The sequence below is a fragment of the Lutra lutra genome, chromosome 10, assembly GCF_902655055.1.
Source record: "Lutra lutra chromosome 10, mLutLut1.2, whole genome shotgun sequence".
Taxonomy (NCBI): Eukaryota; Metazoa; Chordata; class Mammalia; order Carnivora; family Mustelidae; genus Lutra; species Lutra lutra.
Genome location: NC_062287.1, coordinates 42010933 through 42038778, shown reverse-complemented (window position 1 = coordinate 42038778; position 27846 = coordinate 42010933). Strand labels below are relative to the sequence as shown.

The 27846-nt window shown below is 37.4% G+C and overlaps 1 protein-coding gene across 2 annotated transcripts in view; it reads right to left on the bottom strand.

The window, feature by feature from the left end:
* The window catches only part of NOX4 (NADPH oxidase 4), a 168037-nt gene that overhangs the window by 60345 nt on the left and 79846 nt on the right, over positions 1-27846 (bottom strand). For both annotated transcript variants that reach the window (XM_047692755.1, XM_047692753.1), the window contains exon 13: positions 11664-11724. In XM_047692755.1, the coding sequence (XP_047548711.1) occupies positions 11664-11724 (61 nt within the window). The remainder of the gene's footprint in view (positions 1-11663; positions 11725-27846) is intronic.

The following is a 27846-nucleotide window of genomic DNA, read 5'->3' as shown; positions in this document are numbered from 1 at the left end:
TTTTTTTTAATTTTTTAAAGATTTTTATTTATTTATTTGACAGAGAGAAATCACAAGTAGGCAGAGAGGCAGGCAGAGAGAGAGGAGGAAGCAGGCTCCCTGCTGAGCAGAAAGCCCGATGCAGGGCTCGAACCCAGGACCTGGGATCATGACCTGAGCCGAAGGCAGCGGCCTAACCCACTGAGCCACCCAGGCGCCCCAACAGCAGACAATTTTAACTCTACTTACTTAACAATCTATTGTACTACTCAATTTGGCACAATGCTTGGGGCTTTTTAGCATTTCATCTCCATTATTTGTCACCTCCAGATTTTTTTTTTTAACATATAATATATTATTAGCCCCAGGGGTACAGGTCTGTGAATCGCCAGGTTTACACACTTCACAGCACTCACCATAGCACATACCCTCCCCCATGACCATAACCCAACCACCCTCTCCCTACCCCCACCCCTCAGCAACCCTCGGTTTGTTTTGTGAGATTAAGAATCTCTTATGGTTTGTCTCCCTCCCGATTCCATCTTGTTTCTTTTTTTCTTCTCACCTCCAAATTTTCTAAAAATCTCATTTCATGAAAGAGTTTACTTTACCTTCTATTTACATCTGTTTATTATGCCCTACACCCCTCCTTTGTTAAAGCTGAAAAATCACAATAGTGGTACCATTTTCACTGGACACTATTCCCAAAACTCCCTGACTCAGTTGCCTTTGAATCCACAGAGGTTAAGCACCTTTCTTTGGTATTAACACACTTATTTAGATCTTAGGTGTATTCCTTTGAATGACATTTATGAACCTTATCTGCAACATTATAATCCATCAAGTTATAATTTTGCCTTAAAAATTAGAATACATTTAGAGAACAGTTACTATATTTATTTAGCTTCCCTTATAAAATGCTTAGCAAGTGCAAGAAACAAATGAGTACTTGCAAATGTTCCTCATGATCATGATAATGGCACATAATCATTGATTTTTTGGCTTCTTGGAAATTATTTAGTTCATTGACACTAGATTAACTTGGCAAAATGACATACATGTTTTTGGCTATCCAGTACATTACTGTCACATTTTTTACATTCTTAAGAAATCATATTACCAACAAAATTCCTCACTGTTCTTATTTTCTATATAGATTAAAATCGAGCAGAAAAAAATAGTAAGATAACCAGAGTCCAAACTTCTCTTAGGGACAAAACAATTCATAATAAAAACAGAATAATCCATGCAAACATACCACTTTGCTAAAATAACTCTACTTCCAGGTCCAAAAATTGCAGAATTTGCTTATTTCCAAGAATTAAAAGTCAAAATTTTTATTGGTTAGAAAACAAAAATTGTGCATTCCCCCTCATTTTGGGGATCATAAAATGACTGAACTAGAATAAAACTTAATGAGTAATGAATTCCAATCTTTTAGTGAGCTGTCTGTACATATTCAGTGGCATTATAAGTGAGCTGTCATCTGTGAAACAATGATAGCTCAGATTTCATGTTCATCAACCAAGAAACCAAAGGAAAACAATTCATCCTCTCTCCTGAGAGCAGATGGGTATTTAAATTATAATATAAATTACTCATTTCCCTGATAGAAAAATGTCCTTGACTTCTGAGGTTATGAAATATGAAATTTAACCCCACCTCATATTTATTGATTTATTATATTATGATAGCAAATGGGTTATGTTGAATTCTATCAAATTAACGAATTAATTGTCCTCCATGATTCCCACATACTCACATGAGACCAGAAATATACTGCTCTGTTATATAAGTAATATATAACATTAAGACATAAAATGTTAATCCTAAACCTAACCCAGACCCACCTAGATGGATACTCAAGTAATTGCATATGGATTTGCTACTCATCTCCCACTGCTAACTAAACTATAAATTCAGTCGCTCTCAGAGTTCTGGGGAAATTTAGAAATAGGAGGAATTTAGAATTCAATCCATTTGCTATTAGCTTCTTTTTGTATACTAACTATCAATTTACTGGTCTCTAATATACTCAGTAATTCACAGCAACACAATCATCCCCAAGCCTCTTCCCTACATTTTCCCACTGAAGTCATTTTTATATGGTTAGCAGTAACCCCCCCCCCATAGTAATTGTTTGGCCCTATTACACTGGACTCTATATATCATTCGTTCCACACAACTCTTTATCTCCTCAGCTTCCTTCACTCTACGACAAATCTTTAATTTGGTGTCTTTGCTTCTAACCTGGTCTTTCTCCCAGCCAGTCTTTGTGGTATCAGTAAGGAGATCCATATAAAACGCTAATTTTACTTCAGTTCCTGTTTAAAGCCCTTCCATTTTCAGCAACATCTTTAGGCAAAAAGACCAGACTTCTTAGCAATTCCAAGCTCCTCCATGACATGGCCTCTGGATACCATCCCATTTTGGCCTCCTGACATCATTGACATTTCCCTCACATTCCATGATAGTTCACACCTCTGAGCCATTATTCAAGCTATTTCTTTCCGTGGAATAATCTCCCAGTCTGGACAAGTCCTGTTTACCCTGACGCTGTTGGCCCTAGAAAGCCTCGTAACTCTCCTTCCCAGAAGCATCTACATCCTCCATCTTGGAGAGAACAGCATTACATTTTGTTTATATATTTGACTCCTGCCCACACTAGGTTGTGAGTGTTGGTAAAGCAGAGGATATGTCTCCCTGCTTGCTTTACTCCTTCCTCCTTCTGTCCATCGCTTTCTCTCTCCCTCCTTTCCTTCTCTTAACAAATAATTACATTTACTAGGAACAAGCATTTTAACTGACCTTTGACTACAATGGTGAGCTAAAAGATTACAACCATAATTATGTTGAGTCTATTGGAGGAAACTCACCACATCAATGACAATACTGAAAATATAGTTACCAACAGAGATAACGACCCATAAGAACAGAAATATCGCAGCATATAAGAAACAACACCTAAAACTGAGGTATCTAGGATGCTTCTCTGAATGACTCCTGAGCTATGATCTAAACATCCCAGGTACACGTGTTGGTAGGGGTGAGTAGGCTGGTGGAGACTGCTGTAAACATATGGATCAGGACAGATATAGGGTGGAAGGAAGCAAGCAAAAGAAGAATGAACCAAAAGCCAGTGTTGCTGTAGTGCAGAGAAGAAAGAGTTGAATCAAGAAGAGAGGTTATTCAGGACCAGAGCAGGGAGGCCCTTCAAGGTCATCATGAGGATTTTCTCTCTTTATCCTAGGAGCAATGGGAAGCTATTCAAGAGAAGTGATTTAATTTGATTCAGCTTTTGAAGCTTCTCTGGCTACAGTACAGAGAATGGATTGGAGGTGAGAGCTATCGTGAATTCAATCAAAAGTAGACCAACAATGGTAAAATCCAACACCAACACCACTCCTGCCTGCACAATAGCTAATCTGAAGAACTGGACATGCCTGGAAAAAACTGACAATTATTCTGAGTTGTCTCACTTGAGTTTTGGACCACGTGCCTTAGTAGGCTCCTTAGCACATCTCAGAAGGGCTACTATGCTTCACTCATTAATTCACTACTCCAAACGATACATGAAACCTCCTCCTTCTTCTCAAAATTCAGCACACCTTTCTCCATCCTCAGTCTCAGTGATAACCCATTTTTTTTTCACCAAGAAAACAGAAGGAACCAGGAAAGAAACCCCATTCCTCCTACTTCAAACCCCTCAATCCATCTGTAGTCATGCTCTGTAATCATCTTCTCTGTGCCCCCTCCTGTTAGGAAGCATGAACTGCCCAGCTGCCTTATCCATGGTCAACTCCTCCACTTGTACATCGAATCTAGTTCTTCTGGAATGCATTAAGAGGCATGTGTGGACCTTGCTTCTGGGATTATGCCCTCTATTGCTCCAGCAATACTGACTCTTTCTTCTCTACTTCATTCTCATTTTTCCCAGAAGTATCTACACATATTATAATTGCTCAAATGAAATATATGTATATGTGTACATATTTTATATTTCTACACATGTATTTGTTATATGTCCTCTTAACTTATATCTGCCTTGTCCCTATATCCTCCTTCCTTCAGCTACTGACTTATTGCTTTATTTCATTTTATATTAAAACTCCTTAGAATTTGCCCAGTGGTGTTTTTGGCAAATATTTAACAGCCAGGTCTTTAGAAACATTTTTTAAATCCATTTTTTATGATGTCTGTCAATTTTTGTGGCATAAATATACTATGATGATTTAAAGCTATTGAACTTGACCTCACGGAACATAGAGTTGGAAGAGGAGCACTCGATCAAATGAGCTCACAGGAGCTGGTCCCAACATATCACTGGATTTATCTATATGGACCACCTCTACCTCTCCTACTATCTCTTGGACCTACTTGAGACAGGCTTCTGTTCCCAATACTCCATTAAAAACACATCTTGCAGTGTCATTAAATCAGCCCTCAATTCACTCTACTTGTCAGAAGCAGCATTTGTTTCAATTAATCAATGCCTCTTTTTTTGAAACAATGTTTTGTTCTGTTCAGGATTCAAACTCTCCTGGTTCCCCTCTTATCTCTGTGGCCACTCCACCTTTGTCACCTTTGCTGGACTCTAAGTGTTGAAAGTCTCAGAATTCTATTATACTTCTTCTCTATCTATACAAGTAGCTATTCTTGATAGCACAGTGTCACTTTGGAGGTCCAGCTTTCAGAACTTGGGGAGGCAATCTGGTTCTCATAATGATGATCAGCAGTTACTAAAGTGTGGAGGGTAGGGGTTAGAGACATTCGATATCCTGTAACATTGTGGAGGAGGAGATGCTATGCAACAAGGAATTATCACACTTCCTGCTTGTTTTTCAAGTGACTTTTTGGACATTCATGTAAATGGAAAAACTCATTTGTCATAAATGCAAAGTATTTATATGACCTAAATATGTGCTAAAAAATCCCAAAATTGTAGCCACCCTGCAAACTGCAGTAATATTGTAAACTATTGTGCCTAGAACTTAACCAAAAGAAGTTCACTATTTTGGAAAATCACACCATAAAGAAAATAGTGCTCATAGTATTTCAATTGTATTGAGATCCTGTATTTAGAACTGTCTTATTCATGATCACTCTGTATGTGGGCTGAGTCACCTATTTCATTATGACTTCTAGTATAGTCATATTTGAAAATTTAAATAGGAAATATAAATTATTTATTATAAATTACTTTATTTTAATAGCTCCTTTATACTAAGGTTAGGATATTATATTGGTTTTTAAAAATAATTTGTGTACATAATATTTGCAATTTCATTTTAAGAATGTAAAGAGGGCTTATAAAATGCTATAAAATGAATATAAATTGCTATAAAAGGAATATTAATGTAATGACATACAGGCCAAATACATACAAGGTAAATACATAATACATACAATATAAAATATATATAAAGGTATATTAAAATGTATATAAATCTTACATAGATGATAATTATTGTAGCTGATCCTATCCAACTTCCCATTTTTAGATCCAAAATATCATAATTCCCAGGTTTGGATCTCTACCCTAACCTCCAGATTCACACATGCAATGATCTATTCAACTTTACATTTTGAAAGTCTAAGAGGCATCTCAAACTTAAACTGTACAAAACTGAATCTGAATGCCCACTCTTGTTTCCCTGATATGCCACAAAGTTCTTTAACTCAATACACAGAGCACTGACTGTCCACTTACTTACTCTAAATACCTTAGATTATCTCTGATTCCTAACTCTTCTTTTTGGAATTTTTAACTTTTTTAATGAGTTTATTTATTTATTTGAGGGAGAGAGAGTGGGGAAGGGGCAGAGGGAGAGGAAGAGAGAATCTCAAGCAGATTCCAACTTAAGTGTGGAGTCCAGCGTGCAGCTCTATCCCACGACCCTAAGAAAATGACCTAAGCAAAATCAAGAGTTGTCCCCTTAATCGACTGAGCCACCCAGGCTTCCCATGATTCTTAACTCTTCTTACATCCCACTTCCAATCCATCAACGATAGCTGTCAGATATACCTTCAGAATCCAACCACTTTTCATGACCCTGTCACTGTCACCCTATGTATAACTAGCACTTTCTCTTGTCTACACAGCAGCAAAGGCTTCTCTTTAAACTCATCTCCTAATTCCCACTCTGGCCCACCCACATCACATTCTCTATAGAGCGGCCAGAGTTACCATTTTATTTTATTTTTTTAAGATTTTATTTATTTATTTGAGAGACAGAGATCACAAGTAGGCAGAGAGACAAGCAGAGAGAGAGAGGAGAAAGCAGGCTCCCCGCGGAGCAGAGAGCCTGATGTGGGCCTCGATCCCAGGACCCTGAGATCATGACCTGAGCTGAAGGCAGAGGCTTTAACCCACTGAGCCACCCAGGCACCCCAGTGTTACCATTTTAAAATGTGAGTCAGACCCTAATCAAAATCCTCCAGGGATTCTCTACAACATTTAAAATAAAACTGAAGTGTGTAAGTGCCCACCATGTCTGGTCCATGGGTATTCTCAGATTTTATTTCCTACAACATTCTCACTCAGTTCATACTCAGTTCTAGCAATACTGCACACCTAACTGGTCCTTGGCCACAAACATTTGCCTGCTTCTGGGTTTTTACACTTCTTCTCATCTTCCCCAGCATTCCTCCGAATTCAGAGCTCTGCTCACAGAGGCTTCACTGTGAACTGGACTGTAATAGTCCAAATCCAACCCAAACCAGAAATGGCTACATAATTTAAGTGGAAGGAATTTAATATAGGAAACTAATGACTTAGGTGAGGGAAGAACTGAAGCTAAAAGACCACAAAGAAAACCAGAGAATAGAAAGAAGTTACTACCATCATGGGGGCTGATGGGGCACCAGGCTACCAGAATCCATAAATCAGGAATGTATGGCAGGAGATAAAACCACTCCTGAAGCATTATTAAAATAATGATACATTCCCCACCCAAACAAAAAGTTTGACCTGTTTTCTAGCACTCTGAATTCCCACCTTTTCCTCCCTCTCCCTAAACTCAATCATTTAAAACAAATAAATAAATAACCTTGGCCTGACAACAACTAGGTAGGGTGTATTAAAATAAAATGTATATCATTCAGATGTAGGTTTTTAAACAATGCCTATTTTCTCAATCACATAAAAATCCAATCCTCCCATAGCCTACAGTGTCTGACCCCCTGCTTACCCCTCAGTCTATTTCCTAGGAGTCATCCCTTCTTCATCTCTATTCCAGCCCCACTGGCCTCCTTGCTGCTCCTTGAGTATCCAAACATTCCTACCTCAGGGAATTTGCACTGTTTCCTCAGGATTTCTTCCTGAAATCCACCTGACATCTCCTAGTCCGTAACTAAACACCCCATCTAAAACAGCACTCCCCACCCTTCATCGTTCTTACTTCCTTACCTTTATTTTTCTTTATAGCATTTAACACTATCTAATGTATTATACCTTGGTTGTTTGTTGTTCTTATTGTTGTTCTTTACTGAAGATCTCTACTGACTAGAATATAGTCTTTAGGACAGCAGAGACCTTGTCTGTTTTGACCAATTCTGTATCTCCAGACACACTACATGACAGTGTCTGGTATACAGTTGGTGTTTAATAAATATCTAATTATGAGCCAAAATAACAAATAGTTTAATTGTTATCTTCCACAAATATCTAAGCATGACAATTTGCTAGTCAAAGCAGCAGTCACAACAACAAAGAGTATTTCTAGTCATTCCTTTGTAAATGTAGAAATTCGTAATTCATATTTATTATAGGCTTCAGCTAAAGCCTATACTATGTGAACATGCATTATGTAAAACCCAGGTGTTTCATATATCCAAGTATGATTTGTGCTGTTCAAAACAGCCAGTTTGCTCAAACCTATTTTGCATCTGCTTTTTGGGCATGCTTCTAAAAAATGGTTGGTATTCAATAGGAGTACTTCTGATCTTTTACTCTTTTTACAGCCACCAAAGCCATTCACAGATACGGATGGTAAAAGGTGGATGCCACAATTGTTCCAAAACATGTTCTCATTATGAAATAATAACATTATTATAATCTGTGTGGCCATAATCTGACTTGTAAAGAGCTCCTCCAAAAGAAAAAATATATACTTAAAATGCATTACACATATTCTGTTTTAATCTTTTCATAAACAATCAGCTAGATGAAGTATAATATGCACCTGGCTAATTTGATGACATAGAAATAAATAGAGAGAGAACTATTAACTCTTTTTTTGGTCTAGTCTTCAATTAAAATTTTATCTATGGTTTCTTGTACTATGAGTATCCGTGTATTATGTATTAAGACAAATTCATGATGTCATATGGCCCTGGTTTCCCACTTTTGATCCTCAAAGTGAACCATATCCTCTGATTATAGGAATATTTTTCATTAGCATTAAATTGATAGAAACTGATAACACAGATTCAAGGATTGTACAGGATATGTACAATAAGCCCTCATTACATATTTATCCAGTTGTCAATCCATTAACTATTGAATAGAAAAATGACAAAATTTTTAGAGTAATTTCAATGCGTATAATGCTTTTGTAGTAAAACTTAACCTCTCTAGAGTAAGTTGCTATTTAGACCACTAAAAAAACCAACAGTGTAACATTATCTCAGACATTATTCAATAGTAAGGACATCTAATGCACAAAATAACAATACATTTTGGATAGTTAGAATGATAAGCAAACCAGTAGGCAATCTGTGATCATGTATTTGAAATTAGAAAGTATGACTGACTCTAGAAAAGCAACAGAAATTAATTCGATGATAAATCCACTTGAGTAATTTACTCTATCTGTCCATCACCATCATTTCAAGGAAAAACCTAAATTGTGTTTGAGGTTTGAAGGGTCTTACAAACTTAATGAGTCTTTCACATACTTAAGGGGTGCAACAAAAGTCCTGATTAAAATAAAAGCTAGACAACAAATCTGAAACTTTGAGGCTGCTTGTCCTGAGCTATGCTCAAATTGCTTCTTGGTCACTTTGCTGCTGGGTATCATTGATTAGTCTTGGAAATACCATCCATGGGGCAGTCTAAAATTTGTTCTTTTGACCTGCCCAAGACAGAACATATTTCAGGGAAGAAAAAAAATAACTATAAAATATCTGTCAGTTTTGAGAAGCAAACCTCTGATATTCAACTTTTAAACACCTTTTTGGTATTTACTACCCCTGTTGCTCTTAGCACTAAGTTTTAATTAATTATTTTAAAACAAAACCCAATGATCTTAGAGTAATGTTCCCAGTTTTCCTTCCATAATTATAATTCCATTGTTTTAAGACAGTTAAACCTTTTTTTGAACTAAAGTGCCAGATATTATTTAGTGCAGAATTATTTAGGGGTTTTATGCATGAACGCTTGACACTTTTTTCCAAGTCAACAAATATTTAGAGTCAACAACCCAGAAGGTTTATTAATTGAAAAGCATCTGACTGGAACTGGACTCTAAATAGAATGATCTTATTTCTCCCTCAAAAAAGGAGAAAAAAATTAAAACTATAAGGTGTCCCTAATAGAAAAGATTGAAATAAATGATGAGGCAATCATTTATTTTAATGAGCTACTGACAATAGAAAATAACTTTATGAAGAAACTTAGTAACAATAGCTAGTAATAATCCATCATGAAGTTTCTCCTTATCATGATGAATTAAATTGTATCTTCATTGTACTTTTTCTCTTCAGATACAGAATTTTTTCAATGACCATTCATTATTGAAGTTAATTCTCATTTCATTGAGATTCTTAGCAAAGAACTTTACTTGTTCTTTATTTGTCAAATAGTGCAAAACAACTATGATTATATCAACTAGTTCTGGGGTTATCATGAGAATTACTATTTTCATGCTACACCAGTGTTTTTCTAACAAGGGGCTACCATGATCTCTTTTGATGCAATTAGATAAACTATACGTATTGAAGCCTGATTTTTCATAATTCTGAATGGGTCATTACTGCTCAAAGGTCTTTTGATTAATCTCATCGTTTGCTCATTAAATACTCTGTTGTTGTTTTTTCTCCATTTTCATCAAGTCTCCAATTCCACGCTGATTGTCCTTTCTATGGATAAAGAATTTACACACTATTACTTTTAAATGTCTGATGTAAGCACTTCAAATGTCCTTCTTTGTAAAATACCCCTTCTTATTACAAAGTATCTTGCCCTTTCCCGATTATTACAAAAATTAGTCCCCCCTTCCAGTGCTAACTTCTCAAACCTGTGCCAGCAAATCCATTCCTTCTAGTTCTCTTTCCATTCCCTCTCCTCCACTGAACTCTTCCCCTCTGCCTTCCAGTACCAGTAGATTCTAATATATCCAACTAGCAAATTATTAATGCTATTATTGTTACAATGATCCAAATCTCTCAAAAATTCTCTAGCATCTCTAAGTTATTTTATTATCTTGTCAAGGCATTCAAGATCTTCACTGTGGTAACCCCAAATATCTTTTTCATAGTACTCCCAAGAATGAAGTCTTTGCTTCTGCTAGGCTGACTAACTCACCCTTCTCAGATATGGTTTACACATTACCTTCCCTGATTTTTGACAATGCTGTGAATTTTACTAAAATGACCTACTTTCTTCTTCATATGCCTGATTTTCAAGGTTCAGCTCAAATTCCCTCTTCTCTGTGAAGCTCTTCATATAACCCTAGACTATTCTAAATCTACCTTTTTCGGATTCCTTCCTCCTAGTTTAGCACTCAATTAGAAAATACTTTTATTTACACTTGCATTCATGTCTATACCGCATTCTTTCTTTTGAGTAGCCAAACTAAGCAACTAGCCAACAAGTTAACATTTATTGAGCACTCACTTGTTAGTCACTGTATTGGACCAGGGGAATAGAGAATGAACAATGTTTCATTTATTTATTCAGAACTCTTAATACAACGCATGTCACACATAATATAAAAGTAATTATTGAATAAATGAGTAACACATCACTAAAAGATTTGCTATGAAAAATGACCACTATTCCAGGGGCACCTAGGTGGCTCAGTGGGTTAAAGCCTCTGCTTTCGGCTTAGGTCATCATCCCAGGGTCCTGGGATCAAGCCCCACATCAGGCTCTCTGCTCCGTGGAGAGCCTGCTTCCTCCTCTCTCTCCCTGTCTGCCTCTCTTGCCTACTTGTAATCTCTGTCTGTCAAATAAATAAGTAAAATCTGTAAAAAAAAAAAAAAAATGACCACTATTCCAAATATGCCATGGAGTTGTTATATTATACACATAGGTAATACCACAAAAAGGTCATGCAAGAACTGGAAGATTTAAATCTCAATAGAAATCCCAATCCCAGGTGTTGATTAATTTGAGAGTAAAATCAACTACTTATTTTAAAATCATATTTTCTAAAAAACACATTTCATTCTTCCCACTATTGCCAGTGCATTTGACAAGTAGGCAGAAACCAATGATTTATAAACACAGCAAACAATACATTAACAATTATTGATATCTAAGGAATTTGAATTCTAAAAATGCATCCTACAAGAAGAAAATATGACTATCAAAACTGTAAATGCAAAGAAAGAAAACAACAGCTTGAGAATATATACACATTTCTATATATGCTAGTTGTCCTACTACTTAAACACATGCAAACTATTGTATGACCCATTATTTTCAAAGCATGTACCTTAAAACTCTGTGTTCCACATACCTGTCCAGTCTCCTACTATTTTAAGGTGGACCCCAAATGTTGCTTTGGTTTCAGTAGGACACTAAAACAAACAAACAAACAAACAAACAAAAACCACTGGAATCAATTCTGAGTAATAGTTAAGTATTACCAAACTATGATTTAATAACAATTTTCATTCTCATAGCAAGTCCTCCAAATCAATAGCAAATAGAAAGGAATGAACTAAAAATCGATATAGATCCTCATTACTGGAAGAAAAAAGCAACTTCGACCAGTCAATAATACAATATACATTTCTCTAAAAGCCCATAGGAATCTATATAAAAAAAGACATATAGTCTAAAATTGTTAGTATATCACATTTAACAACAAAATTGCTAAAATGCCTTTTGAATCAAAATATTTAAGAGGGCACAGCTTTTAACCACAAAGGAAGAAATGGAGATTAATGATTTTAATGTCTTTTTCACTCCAGATATTAATATACACTTCACATCTTAACAAGTTCCAGGAATAAGGGGGAAAAAAAAAAAAAACATTTCCAAAAGTGACCTGAATTTTCCATGTCCGACAAGGAAACTCCTACTGAAAGAGTTCTATTTCATTCCCTCCCTTAATTCTCAGAAGAAATAACCTGGAGTGAACTGGCAAGGGTAACTGGGAGGGAATGAGTATGGTTATGGAAGTAAGAAAAGCAACCACAGCCCCATGTTTATGAAATGTAGAAAACACCCACATCACTGAAATGAGAGAATAATTTTGGCTCACAATAAAGAAATGCAGAATGTCCTTTTATTTTTCAGAACTCTAATCTCTCATCCATAATCATCAGATTCAAACCTTGTGAAAAGTAAGTATTTTCAAAACTCATTTGGTGGCACTATCTGACTTGAGTTTATGGGAGGGTAATGATGGGAGGCTAACACCTTTGTATAAAAATGCATACAGAAGTGTTTTCTATAGAAGTATCCATTTGTTGGGGCACCTGAGTGGCTCAGTAGGTTAAGCATCTGCCTTTGGCTCATGTCATGATCTCAGGGTCCTGGGATTGAGCCCAGCATTAGACTCCTTGCTCAGATTTTACTTAAAAATAAAATCTTTTTAAAAAAGTATCTGTTTGGGACGCCTGGGTGGCTCAGTTGGTTAAGCAGCTGCCTTCGGCTCAGGTCATGATCCCAGCGTCCTGGGATCGAGTCCCACATCGGGCTCCTTGCTTGGCGGGGAGCCTGCTTCTCCCTCTGCCTCTGCCTGCCATTCTGTCCGCCTGTGCTCGCTCTCTCTCCCTCTCTGACAAATAAATAAAATCTTAAAAAAAAAAAAGTATCTGTGTAAAAATGTTACCTCATATCCTGCTAGAGATCTTATGTAATATATGAAATATACATACCTTTTAAAATCCACAAAATTTTTAATTCTGAAAACATGTCTAATCTAAGGGTTAAGGACAAGAACTTTATACACATTATTATTTTAACTGTATGATAAAAGTTCTTTCAACTGTCCTACTTCCTAAAACATCCCTTTCTCATCACACAATATCTTGTCCTTTCCTGATTTTTACAGAAATTAGCACCTTCCCATTGCTAACTTCTCAAACTACCAAAGTTTTACTGAGTACAATTTACCAAGGGCAGTGCCAATTCCTTTATTTCCAAAATCTCACAACAACACCTGTCTTTCATAGTAAGGGAAACTGAATAATTCAGACTGAAAAATATGAACTTGCCCAAGATCATACAACTAGTAAGAAGACGAGACAGGGTTTGGATCCAAGTCTATCTGACTACATAGTTTTAACTACAGCAAGTCACTGTTCCCACTAAGGCAAACATGGAAAATGGGTAAGGGTTGCATGAGAAATCAAATGGTGTAGGAGGAAGAAAAGTTATTTGTTGAAGATTACTAGAATCGACGTACAACAATAAGAATTAAGGGGAAACATGAGCTGAAGTCCTATGTGGTCCTGGGGACTCTGTGATGGAGAATGGGTTGTATAAAGCAAGTCCAAGATCCTTGAGCTCACTGTGTCAACCAATTAGTGTAGGTCATACTGGGATGCTGTAAGAAGAGGAAATAAGAGGAAAAGAAGACACCATGGAGAAATGTAAAGAACTCGCAGTCAAACAAGAAAGGCAGCTTGGAAACCAGAGGAACACGAAAATAAAAATGTAGATATTGCTCACTTCACCAGAAATCATAAACATACTAAAAATACATGATCTAATAAAGGTTCAGGGTTGGGAATTGATGTGACATGGAATTTCCAAACTACTCTTTTGCAATCAGTGTTTCTAGTGAAATCATTACTGTATGATGAAAATACGAAACGAAGTAAAAGAAACTATAAATATATTATTTAAATATTATTTGTACTATAAAAAGTGCTATTTCATTTATAATGGTGACTCTAATATTTATCTCATTTGCATTCCAAGATCATTAAGTTTTGTTAACTAGTATATCTTAATAATTATACCATTCGTAAGATGGTGTGATATGTAAAAACCACCCATCATTTTCACTCTATACTATTTAATGCTGGCCAGAGCCTCTATGCAGTAAAATTTGTGCCTTATAGAAAGCAAGAACCCCAACAGAGTTCCAAGCTACCAATCTGTGTGTCCATGCATCACCTGATGTTTCCCTCATTGTGAACTAACCCTCGAATTATAAAAATAAGATCTAAGCCAAGAAAGTACCAGAATAGAGAGGAAAAAGTTAGTCTTGAGATGCCTGAGTGGGCATCTGGCTTGATATAATCTCATATTCTAAAGGAAAACGTATCTTCCCAAATATTCATATCTGTAGCCCATTCTTTCAGTGCGATTATAAAAGATACTCAGATGTGATAACATCCCCTCCAGTCCTGTAGGAGCCTACAAAACTCCACCTTGTGAGGCTGGCCAAATGCATCAGTACAGTTTTTAATGCTGATCTGATTGTGAATAGATAAAACATAGTAGTGTTTCCCTCAAACTCTGGGTATAATACCTTTATAAGTACTGATACTTTCTCAAACTAACTGGAAAAAGAACACAGAATTTAAAATAGTCTTGCCCAATCATATTGCTTCAAATATGAAGGGGTCCCGCCAGAGTAAAGCACAGAATGGTGTCAGCATGTGTGCTTTGAAGCAATGACTGAGGATCTTAGAATCACATTCTAGTAGCTTTGCACAAAAAATGTTCAGATTGGGGCGCCTGGGTGGCTCAGTGGGTTGAGGCCTCTGCCTTTGGCTCAGGTCGTGGTCTCAGGGTCCTAGGATTGAGCCCTACGTAGGGCTCCCTGCTCAGCAGGGAGCCTGCTTCTCCCTCTCTCTCTGCCTGCCTCTCTGCCTGCTTGTGATCTCTCTCTGTCAAAATAAATGAAATTTTAAAAAAATGTTCAGATTCACTAATGTTGCTTAAAACATAGTGTAGTGATTCTTTAATGCTTCCTCTTATCTTTTAATTTTTTAAAGTTTTTATTCGAATTTCAGTTAGTTAACATACAGTGTGACATTAGTTTCAGGTGTACAATACAGTCATTCAGTGCTTCCATACATCACCTGGTGCTCATCACAAGTGTCCACCTTAATCCCCATCACCTGTTCCCTCTTCTCCCCCACCCACCTCCCTTCAGTTTGTTCTCTATAGTTAAGAGTCTGTTTCTTGGTTTCTCTCTCTTTTTTCCCTTTGCTTGTTTGTTTTGTGAAATCATATGATGCTTGTCTTTCTCTGATTGACTTACTTTGCTTAGCATAATACTCTCTAGGTCCAACTACATCATTGCAAATGACAAGATTTCATTCTTTTTTATGGCTGAATAATATTTCTGTGTGTGTGTGTGTGTGTGTGTGTGCATGTGTGTACGTAGAGCAAGAGGCAAAAGAATGAAACCAGACCAAGACCACTTTCTTAGTCCATGCACAAAAATAAATTCAAAATGGTTGAAAGACCTAAATGTGAGACAGGAAACCATCAAAATCCTAGAGAACACAGACCTTTTGACATCGGCCATAGCAACTTCTTTCCAGATATGTCTCCTCACTATCTTTTTAATAGTGCTTAAAAAACTTCTCAAAGAGAAGAAATAGTAAAGTACAGATATCTATGGCTATCTACTTCTCCTCAAACATTAATAAGGAAATACGCTTATGACAAGTTTTCAGTCTAAAAAGTTTCAGGATAATATGTGTACTTAAGCCTGTATTATTAAAATAAAAACAGATATGGCTTTTTTTCTATACAGAGAAATAAGTTGAAGAGAATACATAGTATGGCATTAGGAATATTAACTTCTGGGATGCAAAACTGAAAACAGAAAATGAGAACTCATTTTGTATACATCTCTTTTTAAAATTTATTATTAGCCTTTGTAATGTTTATAATTTTAAATATTTTAAAGACCTAATTTAAAATGTAAGCAATAAGACATTGCTGAGTCTCAATTTAGTCTCACTTAAGTTTCCTACATGAAGAAAAAGAGTATGGATCATATTGACCATAAGATATGTACCAAAATATACATCACCCAGTTTAAGGATAAGAAAATAAAGTGACCAAATTTGTATGAGAGAACAGATCTGGAGGAATTTCTATTTTGATATCCTTGAGTAAAAATGTTTTCCTTCCAATTATTTGTTCAATATGGCACTGAGTTTTTAAAGTGCTCAAATGACTAATGATTTTATAACAGTCCCACAGAAATATAAACAGATATTACATAATCATCTTACATTTGAGAACTAAATGTAAAAATGATGTCACTGCACAATGATTTATTCAACATGGAAAAAGAAATTTCAAAGCCACAATGTGTTTGTTTTTAAATCAACATCCTGCAATAATAAATAAAAATGATTCTAAAGTAGATGGTACTTTATTAAACACTCTATTTTCAATATAACAAATTTATTAAGCCACAGAAAATGATCACAGAATATGAGTCTTTAATTATTATTGTCAGGTCTTATTTTTAACCCCTTTTTCCAAAGCTCTAACTTCTATGCCTGCTGCATGTTTCCACCTGAAATTCACTCTAAATGTTCTATGCTTAAAATTCTCAATATCTTACTTCTCAAATTGTCCTCTCTTTCTGATTCTCTTATGTCTTGGACATAGAACCTAGACCCTTATCAGGACAGAAGCTCAAATCTCAGAGGAATATTATGTATATTTCTTCCTGCCAGCATGCAATCAACTTTCAAGTCCTCTAAAATAATCTTACCAAAGAAAATGTCTGATTACAGCAATCTCCTATTGATTAACCTTTTGTGTCCGCCTAAGAAAAAACACCCCCTTCTTTTCTAGGGTCTATAACCAAAAACACCTGTTCCAAATTCTTTCCAACTTTATATTCCATATTCTTCCTTGACCACTCTAATCCACCTAAGCCAATATGGGTCAGCTAATACATTTCCCCGCTCTCTCACTTTCCCACTTATTAGTCTACTCATTTAGAATGACTCCATTCCCATTTCTCATATTGTACCCTAGCAATTCTTTAAGACCCATCTCAAATGCCACCACTTTGATGAACAAATCCTAATTTTCCCTGCCATGAAATTCCTCACTTCCTTGACCCCCTAAATTATTTTACTTTTATATTACAGTCAACCTCCTTAATTTTATATAATTTCTCTCTCTGCATTAAAATACATTTACAATGTCTTGAGGTCAAGAAATATTTCTAAGTCAGTACTGTATACTCCATAGCACCTTACCTACAGCAGGTATGCATTCAAATATCAGTTCGGTAAAATATTGGAGAATTAACCTGAGAATGAATAAGGATCTCAACAATGGGCAATTCTATAATTTATTCATACATTCAAACATGAATCCAAAGTGTTCCAGAGACTATACTAGGAGCTCATGCAATTTCACAAATGAGGATTGTTCTAAAAGTAAGAGAAGAAATAACGAGCCAGGAGCACAGAACCCATCACAATTAATGCAACATCATGACTTTAAACATTTTGACAAATACAATATTTTAATGTCTACTTGTTTACTTGAAGAAAAAAAATTAGTGTTTACTTGTATATTTGCATGAAAAAATAGATTGCATCTTAGAAAGATCCTGCAAGAGTATGTAAATGAAATGTTTGTGAACTCTGAAGGAAAGTGTGTATTTATCTCAACTCCCTCAAAAAAAACAAAACACTAAAATGATGGTTTAGGGATAAAAAACACAAACTAAAACAGCAAAGATGACATGGGGTATATCAACAATGGAGAGGTGTCAACAAAATTTGGCATGGTGAAATGTAATGGTGGCTGGGAAACTGATAGAAAGAAACATATAAGCTTAAATTCCACTATCTTTATAAGGGGGATCACCTTGAGAAGCAAGCCCATCTTTTCCTCACAACAGACCTTAGAGGCAATAGAAGGAACCTGAGTTTCAGCTTATGATTGGAAAAAAAAAAAGAAGACTTATGTTCACATCTGTATATGGGATAATCTGACCCCCAGAATCATCTGACCCCAAGCACAAGCCAGGCAACTCCTCCTCCCCATACCCAAAGACAAATAGAGGTGGGCCAGAAGGGGTTCTAGGTGTAGGAATAAACTGTACAGTGAAAAGGAGGGCTGTGATTGTTGAGATCAGTGACTTCACTGATTAGCCCTGCAAATATTTAATGAACCACTAAATGCCGTCTCAAATTTACATTCCAAAACTGAGCTCTACAAACATTCATCAGGACCTGCTCTCCCCATGGCCTTCCCTTGTTCAATGAGGTCCCAGTTGCTCAGACCAAATACCTGGGAGATAACCTTGACTCTTCTATTGCACATTCCATACCTAGGCTATTAGGAAATCCTGTTAGCGCTCACTTAAAATATACTCTGAATCTGACCACTTCTCACCTGCTCCACTGTCACCATCCTGGTCCAAGCCATCATCATACCTCAACTGGATGCCCAACTGGATGCCCTTCTACGTGGTCTCCCTCCTTCCGCTCATTTCCATTCATTGAATCTTAACACAGCCGCAAGAGTAACCCCTATTAAAAAGTAAATCAGATCATGCCGTTTCTCTACTCAGAAGCCTCCAGTGGCCCCTCCACACTCAAAGTAGAATCCAGAGTCTTCACAATATTCTATAAACTCCATATGATCTGACCCCTCATGACTTCTCCAACAGTATCTCCTACCATCCTCCCTTTTCCTTAGTGTATTCCAGCCACACTGACCTCCCCTCTCCCGTTCACACACATTGACACACACACATTTATACAGATGCAAATCAATAGCCATTAGGTATAACTCAGGGTGAAAACCAGCTAGTTTTGAATAGAGAAATGACATGATCTGATTTTCATTTTAAAATCATCACTCTGGCTGCTTGTTAAGAATAAATGTAGGTGAACAAGGGCAGACAGAGGGAGACGAGTTAGCAGGTTATCCAGATGGTGGTAGACTGGACCATGGGGCCACTTGGAAATGGTGGACAAGTTTTGAAGGCAGAGCAGAGGAAATGTGTGGACAGATTATTGACTATATTTTAAAAATGATAAAAATCAAGATTAATATACAGGTTTTCAGCCTGAGCAACCTGAATAATGGAATTGGCATTAACTGAGGTGGGGAAGTCTGTGGATGAAATAGATTTGAGAGATTGAAGGTTAGGAGTTCAGTTTTAGACATGCAAGGTTGTCCTTTAGACATCCGAGTGGAAGTTTCTGGCAGACAACTGGATACATGAGCTTGAATTTTAGTGTTGGAGGCAGGGCTGGAAATATACATTTGGGGGAAGATAGCACCCAGATGCATCAGTAAGCCTGCATGAGATCATCAGAAAAATGAGTTTAGCTAGAGAGGAAAGGGGGTTCAAGGAATGGACACTGGAGTGTTCTGATATTTAGAGGTCGTGAAAATGACAAGAAAGAGCAAAAAGAGACTGAGCAAAAGCCAGAAAATGAGGAGAAAAACCAGGTGAGTTGGATGTCCTGGAAACAAAATGAAAAAAGTATTTCAATAAAGCAAGTGATTGTGCCAAATGCTGCTGAGAGGTCAAGTCCATCGAGGACTGGGAACTGATCACTGGACTCAGCAGTCACATGGTCATTGCTGACCTTGGAAGTGTTTTTGTAGGGTGCTGTGGGCAAAACGCCAGTGGATTTAAGAGAAAATGAGAGAAACAGAGCTGAAGAACCAAGAAATGGGGCAATAGCTGGAAAGATATGTGAGTCTAGAAGGGAGCTTTTATTCATCATACTCTCTTTTGTACCTAGGTAGAAGGAGGCATCTAAAAATACCAATGGGATAAATCAAGTTTAATATTAAACAGCAGGTTTTCTCTAAATACACTGACCTATTTACGTTCATATTTATCACACAAAGCCTCATTAGGCACAAGAAGGAATATTTTCTTTTCCCCTGGAAAGGAGCCAAACTAGAGCAGTTAGATCATGTTTAATGTTCAGGGAGTTCAGCTATCCTGTTATGTTCCATGAACATTATTGACCTTTTTGGGGCAATTTCTACCAATGTGTCTGGTCTATGGTTAAGACACATCATTGCCTTGCTAATCTATCATCTATCCCAGCTGAGTTTCTAAGCTTCCTAAGCAAAAGATTTGTGAAGCCCTAGAGAAAAACCTTTTTTTTTTCTTTAAGAAATTACACAAATGAAAGCAAGACCCAAGATCAAAACAGCTGATGCAGACTTCCTGGTTGTATTTAAACCCATGAAATGAAATAAATAATCATAATAAAAACTTTGCCAATCTTTAAGGAATCCATGACGATTCTTGTCTGGTTTTCATTGAAAACTGGAAAGACTATTCCCAAAGCAACTGGTTAAAAGATTAAAAATACAAAGCAGCAAAATGATGGCAAGTGCAGGCTTGCTATGAAAAAGCACAGACAATAACAAACTAACAGCTAGACTTGCCTCTGACTCACGGAAAAATATGTGAAATCGGGTTATCCCGGCTTAAAAATAATGAATCACACAACTTCAAATACAGATGTTAGGAAAGCACGTGTTATTTCTGAATATGAATAATAACGAAAGGATATAGAGGTATTCACGCAAACTGCAATCAATTACACCCACAAAAAAGCAGAGTCTATGTCATTTCTTTAATCAAGAATCCATGAAGAATACCAGGGAACAGAATTAATGTCCATCTCAGGTAATTCCTACGAGATGCTCCATTTCATAGGAAGCAGTGGTTTTCATGCTTTCTTAAATTTGGGCTTTTTAAAATCCACATCTGATTTGCATATCTAAATGAGGTGAAAGCATGCCCTAATAGAAGATTTGTTTTGGCAAAAAATCCAAACTTTGGTAATTACAGAACATGGCTGAAAAGCACTGTTAAAGATTCATTACATAGTTGAAGAACAAAATAGAAAATTCTCCCCAGATCTGAAGCCCATAAAGTTCCAAAGAGGGAGAAGAATCTGGAAACATAAATTCTGGATCTAACTTTGTCATCAATGGTGTCACTTTGGTTCCTTTGATCCCTTAAAGAATCACCCTTTCCCCAATAATAAGCAAAAAACCAAAGTTGGTGTTTGGACTACAAGTTGATTTTTAATTGATGTATAGTTGACATACAATATTATATTGGTCTCAAGTATGCAACATGGTGACTTAACAATTATATACATTTTAAAATGCTCACCATGATAAGCGTAAGCACCATGTGCCACCATACAAAGTTATTACAATCTTACTGACAATATTCCCTAAGCTAAACTTCCCACCTCTGTGACTTACTTATTTTATAGCTGGGAGTTTGTGCCCCCTAATCCTCTTGGACTATACATTTTTAAAATTCAATGAATTTATATAGGCTAAGATTTTTTTATGTATCTCATATTCAATTTCAAGTTTTAAAAAAGAAGACTTTTCTCACAAAAGATATATTTACTACACTTCTTAATATATTCATAAATATATAATTGAGTATAAATAAATAGTTAAAGACATGCATTTAAATGTTATTTGTGGTGGGAACAGTGGTGCATTGCTCGGACCTTCTGTCTCCCCCAACCCCCCAATTCCCCGCACTGCCTCCCAATTTTCAGGATCAAAACACTAATTCCTCAATCTCCCAGCCGTTCCAAGGGTTTCCTGCAAAGCTCATTACTGAGGCCCTCCCCAGGATCTGCTCGCCACAGAAGAAACCCATGCCTCTAAGTGCCTCTCCCTAGGGATATCTGACCTCCAACAACTAGTCAATTGGAGAGTACAAAGGTTTGTCCTCTTGACCTCCACATAGAACAACTCTGAATTCTCGTTTTAGGCAGAGCTCCGGTCAGGCCTAAGGAGGACTCTGTTGAGACTTTATCATGGTTCGAATTCTGTGGTGTGTTCTCAGTCCCTCACTCCTTACCAACGTTGTCCTGAGCACACTCCCACAACCTCCCTCAGAAAAATCTTTACCTTTCAGTCTGTTTCCCAGGAAACCCAACCTAAGACATTCATTCTATAGGTTAGTGAAACACAGGAGGCAAATCTTCAGTTCTCTCAAATGTCTTGTTTCTCAGCCAATCTGTGGACAGAACTTAGTTACTGCATGTTGCAGAATGAGGCAAACAAAACAAAACAATTCAGTTTAACCCTGTGTTGGTTCTCCAGCCATTTCTGAAATAAGAACTATAACAGCTCGGGACACCTGGGTGGCTCAGTGGCTTAAGCCTCTGCCTTCAGCTCGGGTCATGATCTCAGGGTCCTGAGATTGAGCCCCACATCGGGCTCTCTGCTCAGTGGGGAGCCTGCTTCCCCCTCTCTCTCTGCCTGCCTCTCTGCCTACTTGTGATCTCTGTCAATTAAATAGATAAAATCTTTAAAAAAAAACAAAACTGTAACAGCTATTACTGAGAACTTAGTATATGCCAAGCACCATGCTTAGATCTTGATTATATCTTTCTAATGAAGATGGGGAGTAACTGTATGGAGAACTTACTATTATTAACCACATTTAATAAAGAAGTGAACCAAAGTTAAGGATGTCAGTAGTCATAGTACTAAATGGGGGATCTAGACCTCCAATCCAAGTTATAGGATCCCAAAATCCACGGTCTAACACTACACAATGGCCTCTGATCACCATAATCCTGTCAGCAAACACATGCTTGGTGGTTCTGCTGGAGAGAACCAGGAGCATTAGCAGGAAACAATCACCACTTCCTAGGAAAACCCAGCAGATTAACACGTCTTCCTTGTGTAGGAAAGTTAATGTCAAGTGTTAGAAACACTGAAGCACTTTAAGCAATTAACACTCCAACCTCTGGATTCCTAATTAAATCAGTACTCAAAACTTAGTTGTACTTTCACTAAAATTGTGAGACCTACTACAGTGCTTCCATACCTTATCTTTTGTACTTTTTTTTTTATATTTTCAGTTTTAAAAGCTTTATCTCCATGTTTAAAAATGAAAGACTACTGAATTTATAATTGGATATTTTACATGTTTACTTTTCTGTACATTGGCACAGTATATGAAAATAAGCATTAGGTTTTTTTTTTTCTAGAGGGGGAACTGGGCCTTTAATGCTCCACAATAGAGAAGAACTTAGTAGTATGGATAATCCAATACTTTGAAATGCATCTTTCTCTAACATTTTTATACTTTCAGTAAACATCTCTCCTCCGTGGCAATTCTTTTTTGTTGTTTGACTCCAGCAACAAGGATTCCCAAAAGCAAGAGGAGTTTCAGAAATATGAATGCCTTTGGGATGCCTGGGTGTCTCAGTCAGTCAAGCGACTGACTCTTGATTTCAGCTCTGGTCACGATCTCAGCGTTGTGGGATCCAGCGCTGCATCAGACTCCCAGCTCCACATCAGAGACTGCTTGAGATTCTCTCTCACTCTTCCTCTGCCCCTCCCCTGCTTGTGTGAGCACGCATGCTCTCTCTCTCTCAATAAATAAAATCTTTTATACACACACACATATACACACACATATGCCCTGAACGTCGATGGAGGGTGAGTCAGGTGAGAGCACAGAACAGCTAGCTACCACCGTGCCCTTCTGCCAAGGAGGTCCATGTTTATATCTCACCTGTGCCACTAACCAGCTGTGTGACTTTGGATATGTTATTTAATCTGTGGCACATTATTTTCTGCATCATACAAGATGAACAATACATGTCTCACAGGAATACAATACAAATTAAAACTATAATATTTTCAAAGTTTATGAGAAAACTTCTTAGGCACTTATTTAGTACTCACTATTGTCCTTAACAAAGATAAAGTGTTTACACACTTCTTAGTGGGAATCAGCAAATGGGAAATTGTTTTGTGTTGCTTTATTTCACAGGAACCCTTTAGGGAAATATTCAGTGAAAATGTTTGAGAAGCATGCATTTTACATGTAAGTGCCAAGTCGAAGTAATTAGAAAAAAAGAAAGAAATGGCAGGAAAAGAAAATACATTAACATAATAGCATGATGCAAAATTTAGCTTAGAAATGTTTGCTTTACTCAAATTCATTCCCAGGCAGCAGCAAGATTTGCCTCTTTTCCCTCTTATGAAAATAGAAACTCCCTTGGGGGATAGTAGGAGTAAGCCAGCCAGTAACCCCCCAAAATCTGGGAAGGCTACAAACCATTTCCTAAACCTACACAAGTACATGATACACAGATGGCCTGAAGAAAAGAACTTCCTTTGCCTCAACATTTTTTTTGGAAGCCAACTATTGTTACAATCTAAACTATGAGATACAGATACCCAAAAAAATGATATTTAAAATAAGAACAAATGTGAATACACAACCTATACTTACAAAATGAAGACCTATTTCCTAAGAAGTATTGATAGCATTTGTCAGATAAGCACAGAGATTAGAAACAAGGATTTTCCACTGTTAGCCCAGGTAATAAGGAACGGGAGGTGAAAAAGGACCTATTGTTTTTGACCAGACAAAACGCATGGATTGTTTCCTTCTGCCTTTGGTATTTCTCCCCCAACAACTTTGTCATTAGTACATCCCCCCTCCTCTTCTGAGCTAAAGAAAAATAGCCACCCTGACCTTATAGATTAGACTCAGAACAGAGCTGGCAATCTAGTCTTTGTCAGAAAACCACTTCAGCCATGAGCATTTCTCCTTTTTCTTTAATCGCTATAACTTCCTCTTCTCCAGCTTCACCTTCCAAATAAGAGTATGCCAAAACAAAATGACAACAAGACGGAGGAAAAGATAATCTATCTACAAAGTACTTCTCAAGCTAGATCACAAATGCTAGCTATAGATTAGGTGTTTTTTCACTCTTTCAACAAATTTGCATTGGGTTACTCTGTATCCCAGACACTGTGCTATGAATGCATCTTTTTTTAAAATAATTTTTTAAAATTTTTTAATAAACATATAATGTATTATTAGCCCCAGGGGTACAGGTCTGTGAATTGCCAGGTTTATACACTGCTGTGAACGCATTTTGAAAGGGCTCCTGGACCTTTTGGTTAGAAGCAAGAGGCATTAACCAAATAATCTAATGGCACTGGTGTTGAAGACAGTACACAGGCACATATAAGAGGGAAAGGTCAAGAAACAACCTAATAGGAAGGGTTTGTGAAGCCTTCTCAAGAAGTGAGTGACATTGAATGAGGTGGGAAAGATGAAAGGAGTTACCCAGGCAAAGAGAGGCTCAGGCATTGGGAGTGTGAATTAGTAGAAGAAGCAGAGGTTGGTTTTCAAGGTGAACAGACTAGTCTATGCCAGGACCCAAAAGAGGGAAAGTGAAAAAGTATTAAGTAAATAGGTGGATAAAATTTAATGAGATTGTTTATGAAAGAACTTCTAGAACTATTAATATGTTAAGAGGCTCTATGAAGGGGAGCCTGGGTGGCTCAGTGGGTTAAAGCCTCTGCGTTCGGCTCAGGTCATGATCCCAGGGTCATGGGATCGAGCCCCGCTTCGGGCTCTCTGCTCAGCGGGGAGCCTGCTTCCTCCTCTCTCTCTCTGCCTGCCTCTCTGCCTACTTGTGATCTCTGTCTGTCAAATAAATAAATAAAATCTTTAAAAAAAAAAAAGAGGCTCTATGAATTTCTAAGTGCTATATGTCAAACAGTACTTTCCAAACTACTTTAGGTCATAGAAAATTACTTTTTCTTTCTCCTTTTTTTCTCAGAGGATTTTCAAAAGACCACATTCCTTTATGAGACCTGAAGAAGTAGCCTGGAAGAAGCAGAAGGAATAAGGAAAAATCTTTTCTTGATTGACAAAAGTAAGAAAGAAGAAAAACTGGGAGGAATATAGAACTCCAGGCGCTCAAACTTTTGCCTCCATTCAATATACTCATGAACTTGAATCTTCCGAAACAAGCCTGCCCTGGACTCAAGACCTTAGTGCTGAGGACTCACCAGGCTGTCTCCAGAGTCAGGGGAAAGGGTGACGGTCCTTTGCTACAGCAGGCTGCTTGCTCTTAAGGAGACTCAGGAGTGCTGTATACCCAACAGAGCCTCACTGAAGTGAAGAGTTCGGCTGTACCCCCACCACCCAGGAACACACATCCTATTTCCCAAAGTAGGCACTAAACTATTATTTGTTCTCCAAGAATAATGTACTGTTGTTCCCATTCTCACATCTTAGGATTCCATAGGGAAAAAAATAATCTTTCATTCATATGACAAAAAGTTCAAATATCAGAGAATATTCTTACATCATTTTAGCTCTTGAATAACTTGTTTTATCTTTATATCGCTGTCTGAACTTCTTTTTTTTTTTTTCTTTTTTAAAGATTTTATTTGTTTATTTGACAGAGATCACAAGTAGGCAGAGAAGCAGGCAGAGAGAGAGAGGAGGAAGCAGGCTCCCTCCAAGCAGGGAGCCCGATGTGGGGCTCGATTCCAGGACCCTGGGATCATGACCTGAGCCAAAGGCAGAGGCTTTAGCCCACTGAGCCACCCAGGCGCCCCAATTGAACTTCTTTTTTTAAAAGATTTTAATTTATTTATTTACTTGAGAGAGAGAGAGAAAGACAGCATGAGCAGGAGGAGAGGAAAATGGAGAGGGAGAGGCAGACATCCCCGTTGAGCAGGGAGCCCGAAGTGGGACTCAATCCCAGGACCCTGGGATCATGACCTGAGCTAATGGCAGATGTCTAACTGACTGAGCCACCAGGCATACCATATCCTACCTTTTCTTCCAATTCATATCCAAACCCTATTATTTGGGAGTGGATGACTACAAATATGGAAAATAATTATGAATTTGAAAATGACTCAAATTTTCTTTCAAAGCTCTCTACCACATGATGGTATTCTGGAGCTCAGAGTAGCCAAAATAAATTCTATGGAACTCCAAAAAGGATTTTAGTTGAGTAGAAAAAAACATTTTTTTTTTTTTTTTAGGTGATGAACCCATGAGTAGAACCCTCATATGCAGGCTAGTTGAAAGAGAGGTGTTCCCACTGATGTGAGAGTTGGGTCCCCAGAACACAGTTAGGCACTGTGACCCATCACCTTCTCTACCACCTCCTAAATTCTCCCTTCTCATCGAGAGCACTGTAAGAACCATGGAAGAACTATTCTAAGGGCACTGTAAGCTGTGTTGGGCAACTACTAATTGAGCATCATGGTTCTCAACTGCTGGCAATTCTGCCCCTCCAGGGTTATTTGGCAATGTCTGGAGATATTTCTCATTGTCACAAGTCGGGGGTACTGTTGGCAGCTAGTGGATAGAGGCTACCAATGCTGATAAACACCTTATAATGTACAGGACAACACGTCACATCAAAGAAGTATATGACCCAAAACGTCAATAATGCCAAGGTTGAAAAGACCTGATCTAGCACAAAGCTCCTTTTCAACATTCCAGGGAGGTGGTTTTCTTTTTTTTTTTTTTTTTAAGATTTTATTTATTATTTGACAGAGAGAGACACAGCAAGAGAGGAAACACAAGCAGAGGGAGTGGGAGAGGGAGAAGCAGGCCTCCCGCTGAGCAGGAAGCCCAATGTGGGGCTCAATCCCAGGACCCTGGGATCATGACCTGAGCCGAAGGCAGACACCCAAGGACTGAGCCACCCAGGTGCCCCGGAGGTGGCTTTCTAAGTTTCTGGACAGGTGTCACTATTAGAAATGTCTTTATCATATTGAATCAAAATATATTTCTCTATAACTTTTACCATTGGTCTTATTTCTACACCTTGGGATCCCAAAGGAAAAATGTCCAATTCTTCATCTACATGACAGATTTTCAAAAGCTGAGACTACTGTGATATCCCCCAACTTTTTCATTTTCAGGTTGAAAAACC